Consider the following 20,454-nt stretch of genomic DNA (forward strand, 5'->3'; position numbering starts at 1 on the left):
CTGTGTCCCACTGTCTCTAGATGGCCCAGCAAACATTTGTTCACCAAACATTAACTCTTTTCATCTTCCTGTGAATTACCTTACTTTTCTTTTAAGTCCCAGACCCTTACCTTCTTCTCCTTAGTCCAGAATAACATATATACCTCATCTTGCCTTACTATCTTTGGAATTCTTCATGTTTATGTGAATTCCCTTATGTACTGAATAAATTTGGTTTTCTCTGGTTAATCTGCTTATGTCATTTTAATTGCCAGCTAAAAGAACTAAGAGGAAAAAAAGGGGAGTAGCCCCTCCTCCACAAAGCCATCTAGTTTGTGGTACTTTGTTTATGACAGACTTAGTAAACAAATACATCTATAATCCCAATTTAAAATATCCCAATTTGTGGGAAGAACTTTTGATGACGTTCCTATTTTTCATTGAATAAATTTATATTTTGTAATGTAATGGAACGTAATTGAGAAGACCTATCATTTTACTGCATCTAAATATGGCAAAATATTTTAAAAATCATAAATAGATACAACTTATTTGATGACTTTTATCTTAAATACTTGTCAAAGAAAGGTACTTTGAAATGAGACATGAAAATAGCACTTGTGAAAATATTTAGGCTGAAACATCTTCATGAAAAAAACTAGAACTGAGACTATGTTCAATTTAGAAGAGTTTGCTCTGAGTTTACCAGGTGCTTTAGCATCTGTAGAGAAAGTATTTTTAAAACTAAAAATACTACTGTCTAAAGAAAAGAGTAATTTGCAACTTATAAGAAAACACAGCAAATTTAATTTTTAAATTAAGCATTTTTTTTTTCCAGAAAATTATCAGTATCAAGGCATTAAATGAAGATATGGCTAAGAAACTGATTCAAGTTCAGTTGCCCTTGAACAACATGGGTTTGAACTGCATGGGTCCACTTATACATAGATTTTTCTTATTAACTAGGTACCGTAGTACAACACGATTCTCAGTTGGTTGAAACTGAGAAGGCAGAACTGCAAATACAGAGGGCCACCTGTGAAGATTTTTGACTCTCTGGAGGGTCAGCATCCCGAACCCCTGCATTGTTCAAGGGTCAACTGTATGTATATGTACCAAGAATGTGTCATACGTTAAAAGTTAACAGTCACATAATTAACATAAAAATGTAAATGTGCTAACATAAAATTAATATTAAAAATTTAAATTGTTTTAATGTATAAGGGTATAAATTATATTTTAAAATGTTAATTTTGAAAATAGTTTTCAGTAGAACTCTTATAGGTCGACTAATATAAGTCAATAAATATTCTAAATATGTAATTTTCATTACTTTAATGGGGTTTTTCTACTCTTAAAAATGTGGTTTCGTCAAAAAATTATATACTGACATTGCCATTAATACACATCAAAAGTGAAGTCAATTTGACCCCTTAGATATCTTTCACACAATGCACCCTGTCATTACTTGCTCAGGTGACATCTCCTGCAAAGGCAGAAATGTTGCAAGTCACCCCCAAAGAAGGCAGAACAAGGAGCTCTCCCTTTCAGCACTTTATTCTCCCCTCCATTTCTAGGCTAGCACTAAATATGGCTTCATTAGGAAAGAATAAATCATAATGAAGGGGCTAGGGAGGAGAGTTAGCAGTAGGGCAGCACAATGCAGTACAAATTACTCACCCAAAGCCAGCAGTACCGAGTGTCAGCCCTGGTTCATCCTTAGTAGCTATAATGAAGTTGGACAAGTCACGTAACTGCTTTCAAAGGCATGCAATTTCCTCATCTATATAATGGGAATGGTCTCCATTGACCTTACATAAGAGGATTTGGCTAAGAGTTGATTGGCTGGTTTGTAAAAATGGCTCTCCTAGTTTCTGTTAAGTAACAGATGGAGATGTATTCAGAGAACCAGAAGTAATATGCAACTAAAAAGCCACCAACATTTAGTGTTGTTTCTATGAGCTTATTTACCTATTTACTTTCCAGAAAATAAACTGCAACCATCTTAATCTACAGTTTCCAGAATTAAATTAAATTTATAGTTCCTAGAATTAAATGAAGTTAATTTAGTTTAACTAACTAAAACAAAGTAGTAAACAGGAGGAAAAAAATCACTACTTTTCTTGTGTATCTAAATACTCCTTCACAAAACAGTAAAATAACAAAATCTGCTCAAGATCAACAGTGTATTTAATTTGTATACTTCACATCTTGCTTCTGCATCTATGTTTCAATCTCATTTTCAACCACAACTTTAGAGATGCAATAAACTGTTTTATGATCTATAAAGATGAAAAAGCCAAATATGGTAATTAGCAATTCAAATATCTCTGCAAGTCCTTAGCATAGTTTAATCGCTTTGTATCTTAGAGCATAATTTGAAGATTTTGAGTTCAAATTAACTATACAATAGAAATGAAACAAACTCAAGGGAACCAGGGCAAAATTACATGTGGAATAAAACCAACCAATCAGTAGTACTAGGGAGCTATTCGAAGTAAGTGAATGTTTTTTTAAAGTAAATTAATACTTAGAAATGTTAAAGTTTGTGGCCTTTTAAAAACATTTCATTTCACATCCTAGATACTATCTTACACCGTGAAGTAATTTTATCAGAAATTATACTTTATAAGTCAAAAAAAGTAAAGCAAGTTCTTTTCATGATGTGTGATTCTGTTATTCAATTTTGTAACTTAACTCTTTCAGGACCCTAACCTGTAACTTAGAACATCAGTAGCAACCTAAACATCCATAATTTTTGCAGAAAAAATCTTAGATGCTAAAGTTTATACCATGAGGACCCTTGGGCAGTCTGTTGAATCCGATGTACATCTTCTCAGAACAATCTTTTTAAAATGTTTAACATAAAATACACAGGTTTACAAGGAAACCAATTTTATTGAAATATTGTTATCACTTTTTTTTTAAAAGCGTTAAATAAAAGGATCTAGTGGCAAGTCTAATTACTACCATAATATCAAAGTAGTGGTGAGTGTATATCATGTTTTGAGATCTCTGCATCAACTGTTATTAAAATATCTATGTTTTCACTGGCAATATCATAAGTACTACTAATATTACTGTGGTTTGAGGCCAACATTCAACACTGAAGAAAATGTTAAGTTTATTAGAGGTTAGTGACCTCCCATCTAAGTTTAGGGATCCCCTAAATTCTATCCATTAAGTCCCAGGCTAAGAGACACCCTGTATTAAGGAAATCTAACTAGACAATTTTTAAGATTTATATGCAAAATCAGTTTTCTTGATTCACAAAAGTTCTACAGGATTTAATTAGAGTTTTCAGAAAGAGGAAAAGCAAGAGGGAGATATGTCAACAATTATAAATTGCTTGTAGAGTAAAGCACTGGATAGATCATGCAGGTTCAAATCCTGACTTCACCATTTATTAATTGTGTTATCTTGGACAAGTTTTTTAATGTTCCCTTAAATATTAATAAGAATTTATTTTTCAACAATACAACTGGATTATTCAAAGGCAAGATGATATTCATTGCAGAGTTAATGATAAATAGCTGAAGTGGGAAGAGGAAACATATATTTTAAACTATAATATGCCCTCACTTTAGAATTACGAATCTTTGAATAGTCTCTTGGCTCTAGGCACATTCTTTAATGAAAGTAATTATAGAAACTCAAGTAGAGTTCAGATCATTAAGTGAACAAACCTGGCTGGTATGATGTTGACAAGAACATGACCTGAATCTGAGAGTAAATTATTTCATGTTTCAAGGACTAGACATTGAACAATAGCAAGATGGTTAGGTAAGTTAATGGCCACTTGACTTAATATGATGCAGTCAATAAAATGTTAACAAAAACAATGGAAACAAAGAAAATGCATATGATGCAATATTAAGTGGAAGAGCTGGATAAGCCTTCTTGGATACTATCCAACCCTGGGTTCTCCTTTGATGCTAATTTAGGTTTGGATTATATTCCATACACAAATTAGGTGGGTTTTTTTCTGGTCCAAATTGCACTTCTTAATAGTAAATCTCTTGGGTTCAGATTTCACCCAAGCTCCTATGTTTTTAAGCATCCTTTCACAACTTAATCACCCCTAAGCCAAACTATTTTAAAAAATCTTCATTGAGCTCCATTGAATTCCATGAAGAGTATGTAACCATAGAAGATAATCTGGTGGGTTTCTTTCCTGCTATTTTTATCATCCCATCAGGGTATTAACAGGAAAGGATAATATAACTTCAAAACATCTGAAAAACAAGGATATGGGGCTTCCCTGGTGGCACAGTGGTTGAGAGTCTGCCTGCCAATGCAGGGGGCATGGGTTCGAGCCCTGGTCTGGGAAGATCCCACATGCCGCGGAGCAACTAGGCCTGTGAGCCACAATTACTGAGCCTGCGCGTCTGGAGCCTGTGCTCCGCAACAAGAGAGGCCGCGATGGTGAGAGGCCCGCGCACCGCGATGAGGAGTGGCCCCCGCTTGCCACAACTAGAGAAAGCCCTCGCACAGAAATGAAGACCCAACACAGCCATAAATAAATAAATCAATAAAAATAAATAAATAAATAAAATAAACCATAGCAATTCTCAACACTGTTTAAAAAAAAAAAAAAAGATATGGGTCATTAAAGAAACAGCTAGATCATTACTAAAACCAAGACTGAGTAACAAGATTTGAGATTAGTATTAGTCTCCTTTGTTCATCTATTGATCCTTTTTTTTTTTAAGTAAGTCTTTTTTTTTTTTTTTTTTAAGTATTTTTATTTATTTATTTATGGCTGCCTTGGGTCTTCGTTTCTGTGCGAGGGCTTTCTCTAGTTGTGGCAAGCGGGGGCCACTCTTCATCGCGGTGCGCGGGCCTCTCACTATTGCGGCCTCTCTTGTTGCGGAGCACAGGCTCCAGACGCACAGGCTCAGTAATTGTGGCTCACGGGCCCAGCCGCTCCGCGGCACGTGGGATCTTCCTAGACCAGGGCTCTAACCTGTGTCCCCTGCATTGGCAGGCAGATTCTCAACCACTGCGCCACCAGGGAAGCCCTATTGATCCTTTTTAATCAGAAAACTTGATTTTGGAGACATTACATTAGAACACATTATCTCTGAACAGCTGGGACACAGACATAAAACTAATATATAAATCACTAAACGGTGAAACTTTTAGTTCTAAATTTAAAATGACAAAAGAACTGCTTAGAAATAAAAACTATCATACCTCATTTTTATTAGATTAGGTAAGGCATTAAGATAGGAAAATCACACTAGATTTGCCAGCAAAATAAAATATGCCTTTGAGAAACTGCCTTTGCTAGTCACTGGGACTAACTCTATCTTCGTTGATATAATGCTATAGAAAATCAGCTTTACTAATGGTCCTAACTGGAGTCTGGGTCCTTCAAGCTTCACATGAGGATAAAAGGATCTTTAAATCAAATAATTCTATAGCAGAGAGAGAAACTGAGTAAGTATTAGAGGAGAGAGTCTGAAGAAAAATGAACAGCCTTATAAATAAAATTTGTCTTTTTAAAATTATTAAACTATCCGCTCTACAAGACATTATTATTTAAATAACATAAACCGCTTATCTCTTACTAGCTCCAAAAATGTAGTTTTTTTAAAATGCTGGCCTAGCTGCAAAAATGATAAAGCCATTGGCAGTGAGACACAAAGAAAAGGTGAGGCTTCCAAAAACAGCTGTAGGTCAGTACACAAAATTTTGCAAATGCTGAAAGGAATCAAAGTAAGACAGGGAAAAAAGGGGAAATCTGCCAAGTTAATTTTTTTTGGACTACTGAACAATAGCATAAATATGGAACAAATGCTTGGGATATCCATTTAGTTACTAAAAATGAGTTCAGGCAATAAAGCAGCGTTTAGGGAAGTCCCCGCTGTAGAACACCTGCAAATCTGATTTGAGCACGGCATTAATGTACAAAGTCTGTTAACCTTGCCTCCGAACGGGATAGACTGCTGCCCAGCTCCAAACCCTGAAAAACACTGGGCCGGACTCATGCGATGTCTACAACCCAAGTACATTTTGATTTGTAAACTCCTCACACAGTGAGGCAAAATTGGAAAATTTAATCACCAAGAATTTTTTATTTGTAACTTTTTGGCTGTTTAGGTAATTCATTTTAAGAAATAATAAGCTGCAACAAATAGAAGGGCTATTTATTTATTTCTTTGGCATTAAATATATTTTCTTCCAATTAATAAATCTATTTTTTCATGAGTAAACGGGAAAAAAAACTCACGGCAAATTTTAAAGGGAAACCATTGAGATATAAATATTAAATGATATCTCAAGGTTTTGTAACTTTCAAATTCTGTCAAACATTATTTCTTGAAATTCTGCTTATTTAAAAAAAAATTCTCCACTAAAAAAGTATTTATATATTCCATTACTACAGGTATCTAATTAGCCAAAAATATAAAAAAATAATCAAAAATACTTTTTTATTTTTCATTTAAGGCTCTGTACCAGAAACTGGTAATAAATCTGTTAATTGAGAACAGTCAATATCATTGTGGAAAGAGTTTATCAAACTCAAAGACACTTTTCAGAAAGAGTAACACTAAGGCTCAAATTTTAAGTCAATAGGATGATGTCAGACTTAAACCACATTCACTATGAAGAACTAGACAACTAATGAGTCACTACATATTAAAAGAGATGACTGAGGATGGGGACAAGTGGGGAGGCAGACAGTGGCGACCTCTGGAAGATGGAATCTCTTCTCTCTGCTGGTCCTAGAAGAGAAAAGAGACACCAATGAGCATCGACACGCTGTCTGCATTCCTCCCCACCCGAGCCCCACCAGTCCACAGGTGTTTCTCAACCTTACAGCCAACCTCACCTTCATATATGGTACTCAGTGCCAAGAGGATGTCAAAAACACCACCCTATCCTAACCTAATTAGTACTGCCTTGAAAAAATTAAAACCTATCAAAGGTATTATTTATTTTTATACAGATATAATCTGCATCAAATGGAGCTGAAAGCAGCTGGGTTGAAAGCAATGCTTCTTTGTATTAAAATAGCTTTCCAAAATTACTGCACTCAATTACTTTAAATTATAGAGGTCATTAATTCACTTTAAAAAGATCTCAATTATCCGTATGGGTGGCGCATGTGTGTAGCAAGTGGCTTCAATGAGATGCTGGGGTTTTAACTGTCGTGGCTCTCATTCAATGTCCTTGGAGAAGATAGGGTGATGAGGTTGTCTATTTACATCAGCTGACAAAGGGAAATTAACCAACCTATACAATTTGAAAAAGGTTACCTTCACTCTGGAAAGAAGCCGTAAAATAACTGAAATTCCAAAAATAATTATCTAAAAAAGGCGACTAGAGCGCATAATTCCTTCAAACCTGTAATCCAAATAGAATTCTACAGAATCTGCTTTTCCTAGGTTGTAGAGTCGATAATTCCAAACCAACTGGCAAATTTTTTCAGACACCATGAGAGCTTCCACAATCAGAACTCTGAGTCACTGTTATTTTTTCACATATCCTCGTGGAGGACAAGTAGTCCATAGAAACCTCGTCCAAAGTAAACCCGATAGGGAATATTTGTTTTTAATTTCAGTCACTCAAGACTAAGGTCCAAATATATACAATGAAGAGTTAATCAATTTAAGTTAAAACAGCAGTAGCTATGTTTCCACATTGCCGATCTTTACTTTCTTCCAGGTACAGTGCTGGGCATTGGGGATACAAAAAGACGAGTAAGACACAATCTCTGGTCACATGAAACCGCAGTGAAAGCACGTTACTGGAAGCCCTTAAAGTCTGAAAACAGAATCTCTTCTGGACTCACTGGCTCTGGGTCAAGGGAATATATTTTTAGCTTCTTAGATTTGAGCTTGCAGCTACAAGTAGATGACGGACGGGTGAAGTGCTCCTGGGCACTATTTGTGCAGAACAGTTAAAACCATACTCACAATCTGCCAGCCAGCAACAAGGTCCAAAGAGATGCAGTGAATCTAAGACTGAGCACGTCAATCTAAGACTACAGAGATTCGAGAAGCGCCATACAGAAAAAGACTGAGAAGTCAAGATGAATGCCTTATTTTGTGAAATCATTCAGAATTTTAGAGCTGGAAAAGACCTCAGTATTACCACCAACAAAGAAAGTCAGAAACTCAAACACTACTAAACCATCTGGCTGTCGCCCACTCCTTTGTTTACGAAACACAACAATAACCCAAACCAAAACAAATGCTTCAAACAAGCAGACCACGTGTTTTTAGGGCCTCTCTCCTCTGGGCCTTAAAGATCTTCCTCAGTCATTCAACCGCACCTGCTGTAGTTCCCGGGAGCGCAGAGCGCGGCCAAGGTGCCTGACTCGAGGCCGACGCTACCCGCCCGGCCGGACCTCAAGGCCAAGTAGGGGGCCAAGGACGGCCTAGCCCCCAGCCCCGCCGCACGGCTGCCCGGAGCCCCCGGCCTCACGCGTTAGGGCCTCGCCCGCGCCAGCGGCCGCCGCCCCTCCCACAGCCAGCGGCTTCGCACCCGGGAGCGCCCTGACCCGAGGAGGTCGAGCGTCCGGGAGCGCTCCGTACCTCAAGCCGCTGCTCCGAAAGCCCCGCAACGCGCGCCCGGCCGTTCCCGGCGCCGCCAAGAGCGACACCGCGCTCCGGCCCAGCGCCGACACTCGGCCCAGGCGGCCGCGGAGCAGCCAGAAGGCGCGGGCCGACACTGTCATGGCCGCGAATCCCGGCTCCAGGCCAGAGGCGCCACCTCCCGCCGCTCCGGTCCTCGCAGCTGCAGGCCGGGCTCTGCCCCGACCGGGCTCGGCGGGAGAGCGAGTCCCTCCAGCCGAGGGTTCCCGAGGGCACCACGCACGGGTGGGGCCAGGAGCCGAGTGAGGGCCGGAGGCGGGGCCGAAGGAACCCCTGGACCGTCAGGGGGCGGGGCCGGGACCCAAATCCTAAGCTGGGAAGAGTACTGGCAGGTGCGTCTAGAGACTGTTGGTTTGCGATGTGGCCCGGCGGCGACTTGGCTTCTCACCCACTGGGCACGCTGCTGATGTGCCCATAGCGAGGACACAAGGAAAGCGTCTAATCAGTTCAAGCAGCACGCCCCCTTTCTCCCAAACCAGAGCTCCGCCCCACAATAGGCTACCTGGAATTTCATTAAAAGCAAGAAGGGTGTTACAGGTTCTCTGTTTCCCTTAGTGAGACCTTGGGATACCTAGAGAGCAGGAGAACGAAAGAAAAGTGTGTGTGGAGGGAGGAGGAGGACCTGGCTGAGCAAGGCCTGCCCCTAAGGATTTCTATAGCGCTACCTTATCATCTCCACTTTGGAGGGGAAAAATTGGCCAATGTCTATTATTTTCTAGAGTCTATGATTAAGGTTACACAACCTAGGAACCTGTGTTATGTGGTGAATTTGTAGTGAGAAAACAAAACATCAGCTCCCTTTGAAAAAGTAAAAATCAGAATGGCCATTCATTATGCTGGGATATGTTAAGAGATGAAGTGAGGCATGCTTTTAAATTTTAAGAGTTTATTTGAGCAAAAATCAATTTGAATCAGGCAGCATCCAACCTAGCAGATAGAAAGGAGCTCTAAGGAGCATGTCTTTCACAAAATGAAAGGCTTGTAGGCAGAAGGGAGCAGGAACAAGGAAGTTATACTAGACAAATAAGCGGTTTGGTCATTGCAAGGTTACTATCCTTTATGGGATGGCAGGGGTCAATCAGACATCTTATCTAACTAGTGATAATAATGAAGAAGGAAACAGACAGAAGTATCTTTATGCCTTTGAATTAAGTATTTTTTAAAAATTTTTCCTGTAGTCCAGCCTAAAGGGATAATGGAAAATATAGAAAAAGGTGTGCACAAAACGAAAAATACATAATTGAGAAAATTAAAAATAATTTACATGTTAAAAATAGAGGATTATTGGGACTTCCCTGGCGGTCCAGTGGTTAAGACTTTGCTTTCCAGTGCAGGGGGTGTGGGTTCGATCCCGAGTCAGGGAGCTAAGATCCCACATGCCTCGCAGCCAAAACACCAAAACATAAAACAGAAGCAATATTGTAACAAATTCAATAAAGACTCTAAAAATGGTCCCCATCAAAAAAATCTTTAAAAAAAATACAGGATTATTTTTGTGAACTGTTCTATTCATTAAATTAAAAGTCATAAAAATATCAATAGTAATAGCTAGCAGTTTCTGTAGACTTATTCTGTTGGCACTCTTCTATGTCCTTTACATAGATTGCTTCATTTAATCTTCACAATAGTTCTGGGAGGTAGAGTCTCTTATTATTCCCATTTTACATATTATATATTTGCACTTCAAAGAAATTAAGGAACTGGCACAAAGCTACAAGTCTAGTAAGTGGTACATCCAGGAATCAAAGAAAATCACTTTGATTCTGTAGGTAAAAAAATAACAAACTTCTAATAATCCATGGGACAAAGAAAACATGAAAAGGAAAATGAAAAGAGAATGTATCAAAATTGAGCAATGCAGCTAAAGCAGTACTTTTGGAGAAATTGGAAGCCTTAAATGCTTATTTTAGAAAAGAGTAAAGGTCAAAAATCAATGGTCTAATAATCTCTAGGTCCATCCATGTTGCTGCAGATGGCATTATTTCATTCTTTTTTTATGGCTGAGTAATATTCCATTGTATATATGTACCACATCTTCTTTATCCATTCACCTGTCGATGGACATTTAGGTTGCTTCCATGTCTTGGCTATTGTAAACAACGCTGCAATGAACGTTGGGGTGCATGTATCTTTTCCAATTATGGTTTTCTCTGGATATATGTCCAGGAGTGGGATTGCTGGATCATATGGTAGTCCTACTTCTGGTTTTTTAAGGAACGTGTTCTCCACAGGGGTTGTACCAATCTACATTCCCACCAACAGTGTAGGAGGGTTCCATTTTCTCCACTCCCTCTCCAGCATTAATTGTTTGTAGACTTTTTGTTGATGGCCATTCTGACTGGTGTGAGGAGATACCTAGACTCACAGACTCCAAAAACAAACTTATGGTTACCAAAGGGGGAAGACAAATTAGGAGTTTGGGATTAATATATAAACACTTCTATATATAAAATAGATAATCAACAAGGACCTATGTATAGCACAGGGAACTCTACTCAATATTCTGTAATAATCTATATGGAAAAGAATCTGAAAAAGAATGGATATATGTATAACTGAATCACTTTGCTGTACACCTGAAACTAACACAATATTGTAAATCAACTATATGCCAATATAAAATAAAAATTACATTAAAAATAAAATCAATGGCCTAAGCTTCTATCTTAACAAATTAGAAAAATAGTAGTTGAGCTAAAGATAAGAGCTAAATTATAGGAAACAGAAAAACAGCAGAGGAAGTTAATGAAATAAAAAGCAAATTTTTGTAAAAGATCAATACAATTGATAAACTTTCAGGTAGACTAATTAGAGAAAAAGAGGACTGTAAGGAGGCAGTGCATTCCTACATGTATTCGCATTCCTACTTGTCTTGCCGAGTGTTAAGACTAGACCCTGACCACTTTTTACCTGGGCCATTTCTCAGGGGTCTTCAAGGTAATTCTGAGAGATGAGGTAAATTCTCCCTGTGTACAAAGAGGATACTTGCTTACTGCTTGCCAAAAAAAGTGATGGGCTCCTTAAGCTCAGAGTTCCTCTTCTGTGGTGCAACCCACTACACATGCAGGCTTCATCTGGTCTTCCACATCACCCTGTGGTATGTGGGGCCTGGGAAAATGGAACGATGACGTTAATACTCCAGCAACTACGGTTTTTGGTCTATATCATTTGATCACACATGTAAGGGTTTGTTCCTGAGCTCTCTATTCTATTCCATTGTTCTATATGTCTGCTTTTTGCCAGCACCACATCTTTTGATACATGTGGCTCTGTAATAAATTTTTAAATCAGAGAGTGTGAGACCTCCAACTTTGTTCTCCTTTTTCAAGATTGTTTTGGGTATTCAAGGCCCCTTAAGATTCCATATGAATTTTAGAATGGATTTTTCTACTTCTTCCAAAAACGGCATTGGGACTTTGATAGGTATTTCATTAAATCTGTAGATTGCTTTGAGTTATATTGGCATTTTAGCAATAATAAGTCTTCCAATCCATGATCACAGAATATCTTTCCATCTATTTATGTCTCCTCTGATTTCTTTCAACAATATTTTTCAATTTTCAGTGTAAAAGGCCTCCTTGGTTAGGTTTATTTTTAAGTATTTTATACTTTTTGGTGCTATTGTAAATGGAAATATTTTCTTCATTTTCTTTTTGGATTGGTCATTTTTGGCAACTACTTTTGCTGTAACAAATTTCTTTGTCTCCATCCAGCAGTCTCATGTCTTCTGTAAGTCTTCATAAAACTGTAGAGGGCTAACTTATTAGACTGTAGATAAGGCACAGTTAATTCCCTCATAAAGGCACAAATTATCAACATAGGGAATGAAAGAGGAGATATCACTACAGACATAAATGCATTAAAATGTTAATAAAGTAATAATATAAAAATATTTAATGAGACGGTGGTGTGGGAAGACACGGAGTTAGTGTCTCCCCACAACTAGGGCACCTGCCGGCCGCCGGTGGGGAACTCTGACTCCCAAGGAGAAGGGAGAAACTCCAGAGAGAGCCAGTGGGATGTAGGGGGAGCGAGGGGGTAAGAGAAGTGGAGGCCAGACAAGATCAGCTCCCCTGAGGCGGGGAGATCAGGAGAGACAGGTGGGAGGGACTCTCTGGGAAGAGCGGGAGAGGAGTGACGGGCGATCACCTGGCCCACTTGGGCTGGGGAGCCTGCTGAGCTCCCGGGTGGGTCCTCTGCCCTCCAAGCCCCCCTTCCTCTCCTCTGCCCACATTGGTCCTGGGGGCCTAGGAGGGAGGCCGGGGAGATCAGGAGAGGCAGGTGGAAGGGGCCCTCCCAGACCCCAGAAGCAGGAGAGGAGAGGAGGGCGTTTGCCCCACCCACTCGAGCCCAGGAAGCCTGCTGGGCTCCCAGGTGAGGTCCCCTGCCTTCTGAGACCAAGGGTGGGGGGAACGCCTGGGCCCCTTCTGTTCCTTGAGCCTAAGCCACACCCCCCACAGCCCCCAGGGCCTTTTCCAGCCCTGTGGGTCTTGAGCATTGGTCCCGCCCACCACCCAAACCTCACCCTTGCTTAGGCCCCACTATCCACAGCCAAGACCTTCCCCCCCACCACCTTTTTTTTTTCTCTTCCCTCCACTTTTTTTACTATTGTGGTACTGATGTACCTTCCGGTTGTTGATTCATCTATATTTTTATTTTTACACTCTTTCTAACATATCTGTTAGTTTCCTAGTCTAATTTTATTTTTTACTTTGTTATTGTCCTTTCTTTTTTTTTTCTTTCTGCCCCCAGCAGCTTACAGGATCTTAATTCGTGAGCCCAGGGGCAGGCGGAAGCTCCTGTGGTGAGATAAGGAAGGACACTGCATAGTGATCAAAGGATCAATCCAAGAAGATGTAACAATTATAAATGTTTATGCACACAACATAGGAGCACCTCAATACATAAGGCAAATGCTAACAACCATGAAAGGAGAAATCGACAATAACACAATAATAGTAGGGGACTTTAACACCCCACTTACACCAATGGACAGATCATCCAAACAGAAAGTAAATAAGGAAACACAAGCTTTAAATGACACAATAGACCAGATAGATCTAATTGATATTTATAGAACATTCCACCCGAAAGTGGCAGAATACACTTTCTTCTCAAGTGCACATGGAACATTCTCCAGGATAGATCACATCTTGGGTCACAAATCAAGCCTTGGAAAATTTAAGAAAATTGAAATTGTATCAGGCATCTTTTCTGACCACAGTGCTATGAGACTGGAAATCAATTACAGGAAAAAAACTGTAAAAAACACAAATACATGGAGACTAAACAGTGTGCTACTAAATAACCAAGATATCACTGAAGAAATCAAAGAAGAAATAAAAAATTACATAGAAATAAATGACAACAAAAACACGACGACCACCCAAAACCTATGGTACACAGCAAAAGCAGTTCTAAGAGGGAAGTTTATAGCAATTCAATCTCACCTCAAGAAACAAGAAAAATCTCAAATATACAATCTAACCCTATACTTAAAACAACTAGAGAAAGAAGAACAAAGAAAACCCAAAGTCAGTAGAAGGAAAGAAATCATAAATATCAGAGCAGAAATAAATGAAATAGAAACAAAGAAAACAATAGCAAAGATCAATAAAACTAAAAGCTGGTTCTTTGAGAAGTTAAACAAAATTGATAAACTCTTAGTCACACTCATCAAGAAAAAAAGGGAGAGGATGCAAATCAATACAATTAGAAATGAAAAAGGAGAAATCACAACTGACACCACAGAAATACAAAGGATTATAAGAGACTACTACAAACAACTATATACCAATAAAATGGACAACCGTGAAGAAATGGACAAATTTTTGGAAAGGTACAATTTTCCAAGATTGACCAGGAAGAATTAGAAAATATAAATAGACCTATCACAAGTAATGAAGTTGAAACCATAATCAAAAATCTTCCAACAAACAAAAGTCCAGGACCAGATGGCTTCACAGGCGAATTCTATCAAACATTTAGAGAAGAGCTAACACTGATCCTTCTCAAACTCTTCCAAAAAGTTGCGAGGGAGAAACACTCCCAAATTCATTCTATGAAGCCACCATCATCCTGATACCAAAACCAGAAAAAGATATCACAAAAAAAGAATATTATAGACCAATATCACTGATCAACATAGATGCAAAAATCCTGAACAAAATACTAGCAAACAGAATCCAACAGCACATTAAAAGGATCATACACCATGATCAAGTGGGATTTATCCCAGGGATGCAAGGATTCTTCAATATATGCAAATCAATCAGTGTGATACACCACATTAACAAATTAAGGAGTAAAAACCATATGATCATCTCAATAGATGCAGAAAAAGCTTTCAACAAAATTCAACACCAATTTTATGATAAAAACTCTCCAGAAAATAGGCATAGATGGAACCTTCCTCAATATAAATAAAGGCCATATATGACAAACCCACAGCAAGCATCATACTCACTGGTGAAAAACTGAAAGCATTTCCACCAGGGTCAGGAACAAGACAAAGATGTCCACTCTCACCACTCTTACTCAACAGAGTTTTGGAAGTCCTAGCCATAGCAATAGGAGAAGAAAAAGAAATAAAAGGAATACAAATTGGAAAAGAAGAAGTAAAACTGTCACTATTTGCTGATGACATGATATTATATATAGAAAACCCTAAAGATGCCACCAGAAAACTACTAGAACTAATCAATGAATTTGGTAAGGTTGCAGGATACAAAATTAATGCACAGAAATCTCTGGCATTCCTAGACACCGACAACAAAAAATCAGAAAGAAATTAAGGAAACACTCCCATTTACCACTGCAACAAAAAGAATAAAATACCTAGAAATCAACCTGCCTAAGGAGGCAAAAGACTTGTACTCAGAAAACTATAAAACACTGATGAATGAAATCAAAGACGACATAAACAGATGGAGAAATATACTAAGTTCTTGGAATGGAATAATCAATATTGTGAAAATGACTATACTACCCAAAGCAATCTACAGATTCAGTGCAATCCCTTTCAAACTACCAATGGCATTCTTCACAGAATTAGAACAAAAAATCCTACAATTTGTATGGAAACACAAAAGACCCCGAATAGCCAAAGCAATCTTGAGAAAGAAAAACGGAGTTGGAGGAACAGGCTCCCTGACTTCAAACTATACCACGAATCTACAGTAATCAAGACAGTATGGTACTGACACAAAAACAGAAATATAGATCAATGGTACAGGATAGAATGTCCAGGGTAAGACCCACACACATATGGGCACCTACTTTATGACAAAGGAGGCAAGAACAAGAACATACAATGGAGAAAAGACAGCCCCTTCAACAAGTGGTACTAGGAAAACTGGACAGCTACATGTAAAAGAATGAAATCAGAACACTCCCTAACACCATACACAGAAATAAACTCCAAATGGATTATAGACTTAAATGTAAGACCAGACTCTATAAAACTTTTAGAGGAAAATATAGGAAAAACACTCTTTGACATAAACCACAGCAAGATCTTTTTTGACCCACCTCCTAGAGTAACAGAAAAAAAAAAAAAACAAATGGGACTTAAAAGCTTTTTCACAGCAAAGGAAACCATAAACAAGACAAAAAGACAACCCTCAGAATGGGAGAAAATATTTACCAACGAAACAACAGACAAAGGATCAATCTCCAAAATATACAAACAGCTCATGGAGCTCATATCATAAAAACAAACAATCCAGTTAAAAATGGGCAGAAAACCTAAATAGACATTTCACCAAGGAAGACATACAGATGGCCAAGAGGCACATGAAAAGATGCTCAACATCATTAAGTATTAGAGAAATGCAAATCAAAACTACAATGAGGTATCACCTCACGCTGGTCAGAATGGCCATTATCAAAAAAGCTAGAAACAATAAATGCTAGAAAGGGTGTGGTGAAAAGGGAACCCTCCTACACTGTTGGTGTGAATGTAAATTGATACAAGCACTATGGAAAAAAGTATGGAGGTTCCTTAAAAAACTAAAAATAGAATTACCATATGACCCAGCAATCCCACTACTGCGCATATACCCTGAGAAAACAATAATTCAAAAAGAGACATGCACCACAATGTTCATTGCAGCACTATTTACAATAGCCAGCACATGGAACCAACCTAAGTGTCCATTGACAGATGAATGTATAAAGAAGATGTGGCAAGTATATACAGTGGAATATTACTCAGTGGAATATTACTCAATTAAACGAAATTGAGTTATTTAAAGTAAGGTGGATGGACCTAGAGTCTGTCATACAGAGTGAGGTAAGTCAGAAGGAGAAAAACAAATACCGTATGCTAACGCATATATATGGAATCTTAAAAAAAAAATGGTACTGATGAACCTAGTTGCAGGGCAGGAATAAAGAGATAGGCATAGAGAATGGACTTGATGACATGGGGTGGGAGGGAGAAGCTGGGATGAAGTGAGAGTAGCATCAACATATATACACTACCGAATGTAAAATAGTTGGCTGGTGGGAAGCAGCAGCATGGCACAGGGAGATCAGATTGGTGCTTTCCGATGTCCTAGAGGGGTGGGATAGTGAGGATAGGAGGAATGCTCAAGAGAGAGGGGATATAGGGACATGTGTATGCATATGGCTGATTCACTTTTTTATGCAACAGAAACTAACACAATATTGTGAAGTAATTATACTCCAATAAAGATCTATTAAAAAAAAAAAAAAGGTGGGATGGAGACATGGGCCAGCCATGTGCCCAGGGCAGCCATCAGCCAGCCTCCACCAGGGGCACGCACCCCACATGAGGTGAGCAGGGCTGTAGTACAGGAACACTGTTCAAGAGGAAGCAGGTAGCCTTTTGAGTAGAAAGCCTGGAAACTCGAAAAGCATGTCAAGTATTGTAACGAGGAGAAAGGGATGTGTCACTCTGGGGAGAACATGTTTTAGTTCTTGCTGCCCTTTGCACTTATAGGCTTTGTCACCCACTAGTTAGTTCATTTTAAAACAATGTAGTGGGAGGGGGTGGGAGGCACAAACTATTAAGATAGGCTCAGAGATGTATTGCACAACACAGGGAATGTAGCCAATATTTTGTAATAACTGTAACTGGAAAGTAACTTTTAAATACTGTATAAAAATTAAACAAAAAAATTAAATTTAAAAAATAAAAAATGAAACAGTACAGTGACATAAAAATTTAATAAAATATATTTGGCAAACTAAATAAAACAGACAAATTTATTTAAAAACACAAATCATCAAAAGTTGACCCAAAAAGAAATTTAAAAATTGAATAATTCCATGAAAGTTTTAAAAATCAAATTACTAATTAATTATCTTCTGACAAAGAATCTCCAGGCTTAGTGGGCTTCACAGATGATTTCTCTCAAACATTTAATAAAACAATAGTAACAATATTATGTGAATTTCTCAGAAAATAGAAGAGGCAGGAACCTTCCCAACTCATTTATAAGGCCACTGTTGCCCTGATACAAAAGCATTACAAGAAAAGATACTATAGACCAATATCCCTCAACAACATAGTAACAGAAATCTTCAAAAAAACTAGCAAATTTAATAAAACAATATATAAAAAGGGAAATATATCATGATCAACTGAGGTTTATCCTGGGAATGTAAATCTGGTTCAACATTCAAAAATCAATCAATGTGGGGCTTCCCTGGTGGCGCAGTGGTTGAGAATCTGCCTGCCAATGCAGGGGACACGGGTTCGAGCCCTGGTCTGGGAAGATCCCACATGCCGCGGAGCAACTAGGCCCGTGAGCCACAATTACTGAGCCTGCGCGTCTGGAGCCTGTGCTCCGCAACAAGAGAGGCCGCAATAATGAAAGGCCCGCGCACCGCGATGAAGAGTGGCCCCCACTTGCTGCAACTAGAGAAAGCCCTCGCACAGAAACGAAGACCCAACACAGCCATAAATAAATAAATAAATAAATAAAAATTGTATAACTTAAAAAAAAAATCAATCAATGTAATTCACCATAGCAAGAGATCAAAGACGAAAAAAACAATGATGATCTCAATAGATGTAGAAAAAGTATTTGACATAATTCAACATTCATCCATGAAAAAAATTTAAAACTTGCAGAAAACTATAAATACAGGAATATTCATTAAGCTTATAAAGGACGTCTATGAAAACCCACAGCTAACGATGTGTTCACTTCGTGGTGAAAGATACCTAAGATTAACAGAAGACAAGGATGTCTGTTTCCACCATTACTATTCCATACTGCTTGTCTGGGGCTGACTCCAAAAGGGTACAAAAGAACTTTTGGGGGTGATGAAAATTTTCTATGTTTTGCTTGTGGTATTGTACATGGTCTATACATTTGTCAAAACTCAACAAGTTACACACTTAGAACGGAAAATTTTATTGCATGTAAATTTTACCTCAATTAAAATTGATTAAATACATGGATTAAGCATTTGTTGATTCTCCTTAGAAGTAATCCACACATGTAAGGGTTTATATATCTTTTCTAGATATCTAGAAAAGAGGCCTCAATAAGAAGCCTCTCTTCTAGATAGCTAGCTAGCTAGATATGGATAGATAGATAGATAGATCTACTAGATAGATCCATAGTATAGCCTATCTATATCTGTCTGTCTGTCTATCTATCTATCTATCTATCTATCTATCTATATCTATCATCTATCTATCCATCCATCTCACGTTGATTTTCCGTAATTAATTTGGCCACTAGAGGGAGCCCATATCTCATGAGCACAAAAGTTTGGCAATGATTTTAAAAAGCACTGGATGTAAATGCATAGAAAAGAACAATGACTATAAAAAGTTTTCATGAGCATATTTGTAAGAAATTTTAATAAAACTTGGTAAAACCTTTTCTGGCCATAATAATAAGGAAAATTAAAATGTTACTTGTGGAAGAGATGAACCTTCTTTCACTAGTATGTTTAAATAGTAGACCTGATCTTGACTTTCATCTAGACGTTATGGGTCGTTTAAACATAACCTTGGAATTTTTTTTTAAATGAAGGTTATGAGGTTATACGTGTTCATTACAGAAAATTTGAAAGTTACAGAAAATCTGAATGAAAGAAGAGAAAGAGGAAGAGAAAAATCAGAAGTACAGTTGTCACTATAGTCACAGTCTGAAAATAAGAATGCTATCAAAATTTGAGTGTATTGCCCCAGAGATTTTAGTGTACATATTATTTTCACTTGATTGTAATCACAAATAACACAAAGTTAAAATTTAACCACTATTTGGTATCTTAACCGTGAAAATGAAGTATAAATGAAATAATTGTACAGAATGTAGAATGCTCATAATTACATTAACTAATGCTCTTTGAAGTGTTTTTAAACAGTACTCATTTCAAAAAGTCATAATAAAGGCTTATTAATACTTAGTAGTCACATTAAAATGTCCTTTGGTTGCTCTAACTTTCTTATGCAGGAAATCTGAGTCATTACAACGGGAAAGGGGCAGGGAGTGGATGACAAAATCCTTATTCCTTATCCTAAATAATCTCCACTTAACTTGTTAGAGGAAAAAGTTGTAATTTATGAGCAAGAAAAAGTCTCAGATAAAAACCACATTTTTTGACTTATTTACATACTGGTCATATGGTGCATTTCCAAAGAAAAGGAAACTGTACATGCATTCCAACTCAGCTTTACCTTGCCAAGTAACAATAATTTATTCATGCTTAAGTAGAGGGGACAATGAAATGGATGATAAACAATAGGTTTTGAGCTTTGTTGGAACTACCTGTAATTTCATTAAGATGCATTTGTCACGAAAGAGTTATATGTAGATTTTAATGATGGAGGGGATAAAGGGAAGAAAGTTAATATGAATGTCAACAATTATATTAAAATAAA

The 20,454-nt window shown here is 37.9% G+C and overlaps 1 protein-coding gene across 3 annotated transcripts in view; it reads right to left on the minus strand.

Moving 5' to 3' along the window:
* Positions 1-8,839, minus strand: part of MTHFD2L (methylenetetrahydrofolate dehydrogenase (NADP+ dependent) 2 like) — a 148,689-nt gene extending 139,850 nt beyond the window's left edge. The window contains exons 1-2 of one of the 3 annotated variants that reach the window (XM_007179833.2): positions 8,526-8,607; positions 6,677-6,710 (exon numbers count right to left, since the gene is read on the minus strand). Coding sequence is in view for 2 of the 3 variants with exons in the window: in XM_028165894.2 (XP_028021695.2) it covers positions 6,599-6,710; positions 8,526-8,668 (255 nt within the window). In the remaining variant the exon portion in view is untranslated. Of the gene's footprint in view, positions 1-6,121; positions 6,711-8,525 lie in introns of those variants that run through there. The other 2 variants (XM_028165894.2, XM_007179832.3) reach the window with 2 other exon arrangements.
* Positions 8,840-20,454: the final 11,615 nt, after the last annotated feature.

The sequence above is a fragment of the Balaenoptera acutorostrata genome, chromosome 5, assembly GCF_949987535.1.
Source record: "Balaenoptera acutorostrata chromosome 5, mBalAcu1.1, whole genome shotgun sequence".
In the NCBI taxonomy this organism is placed as follows: domain Eukaryota; kingdom Metazoa; phylum Chordata; class Mammalia; order Artiodactyla; family Balaenopteridae; genus Balaenoptera; species Balaenoptera acutorostrata.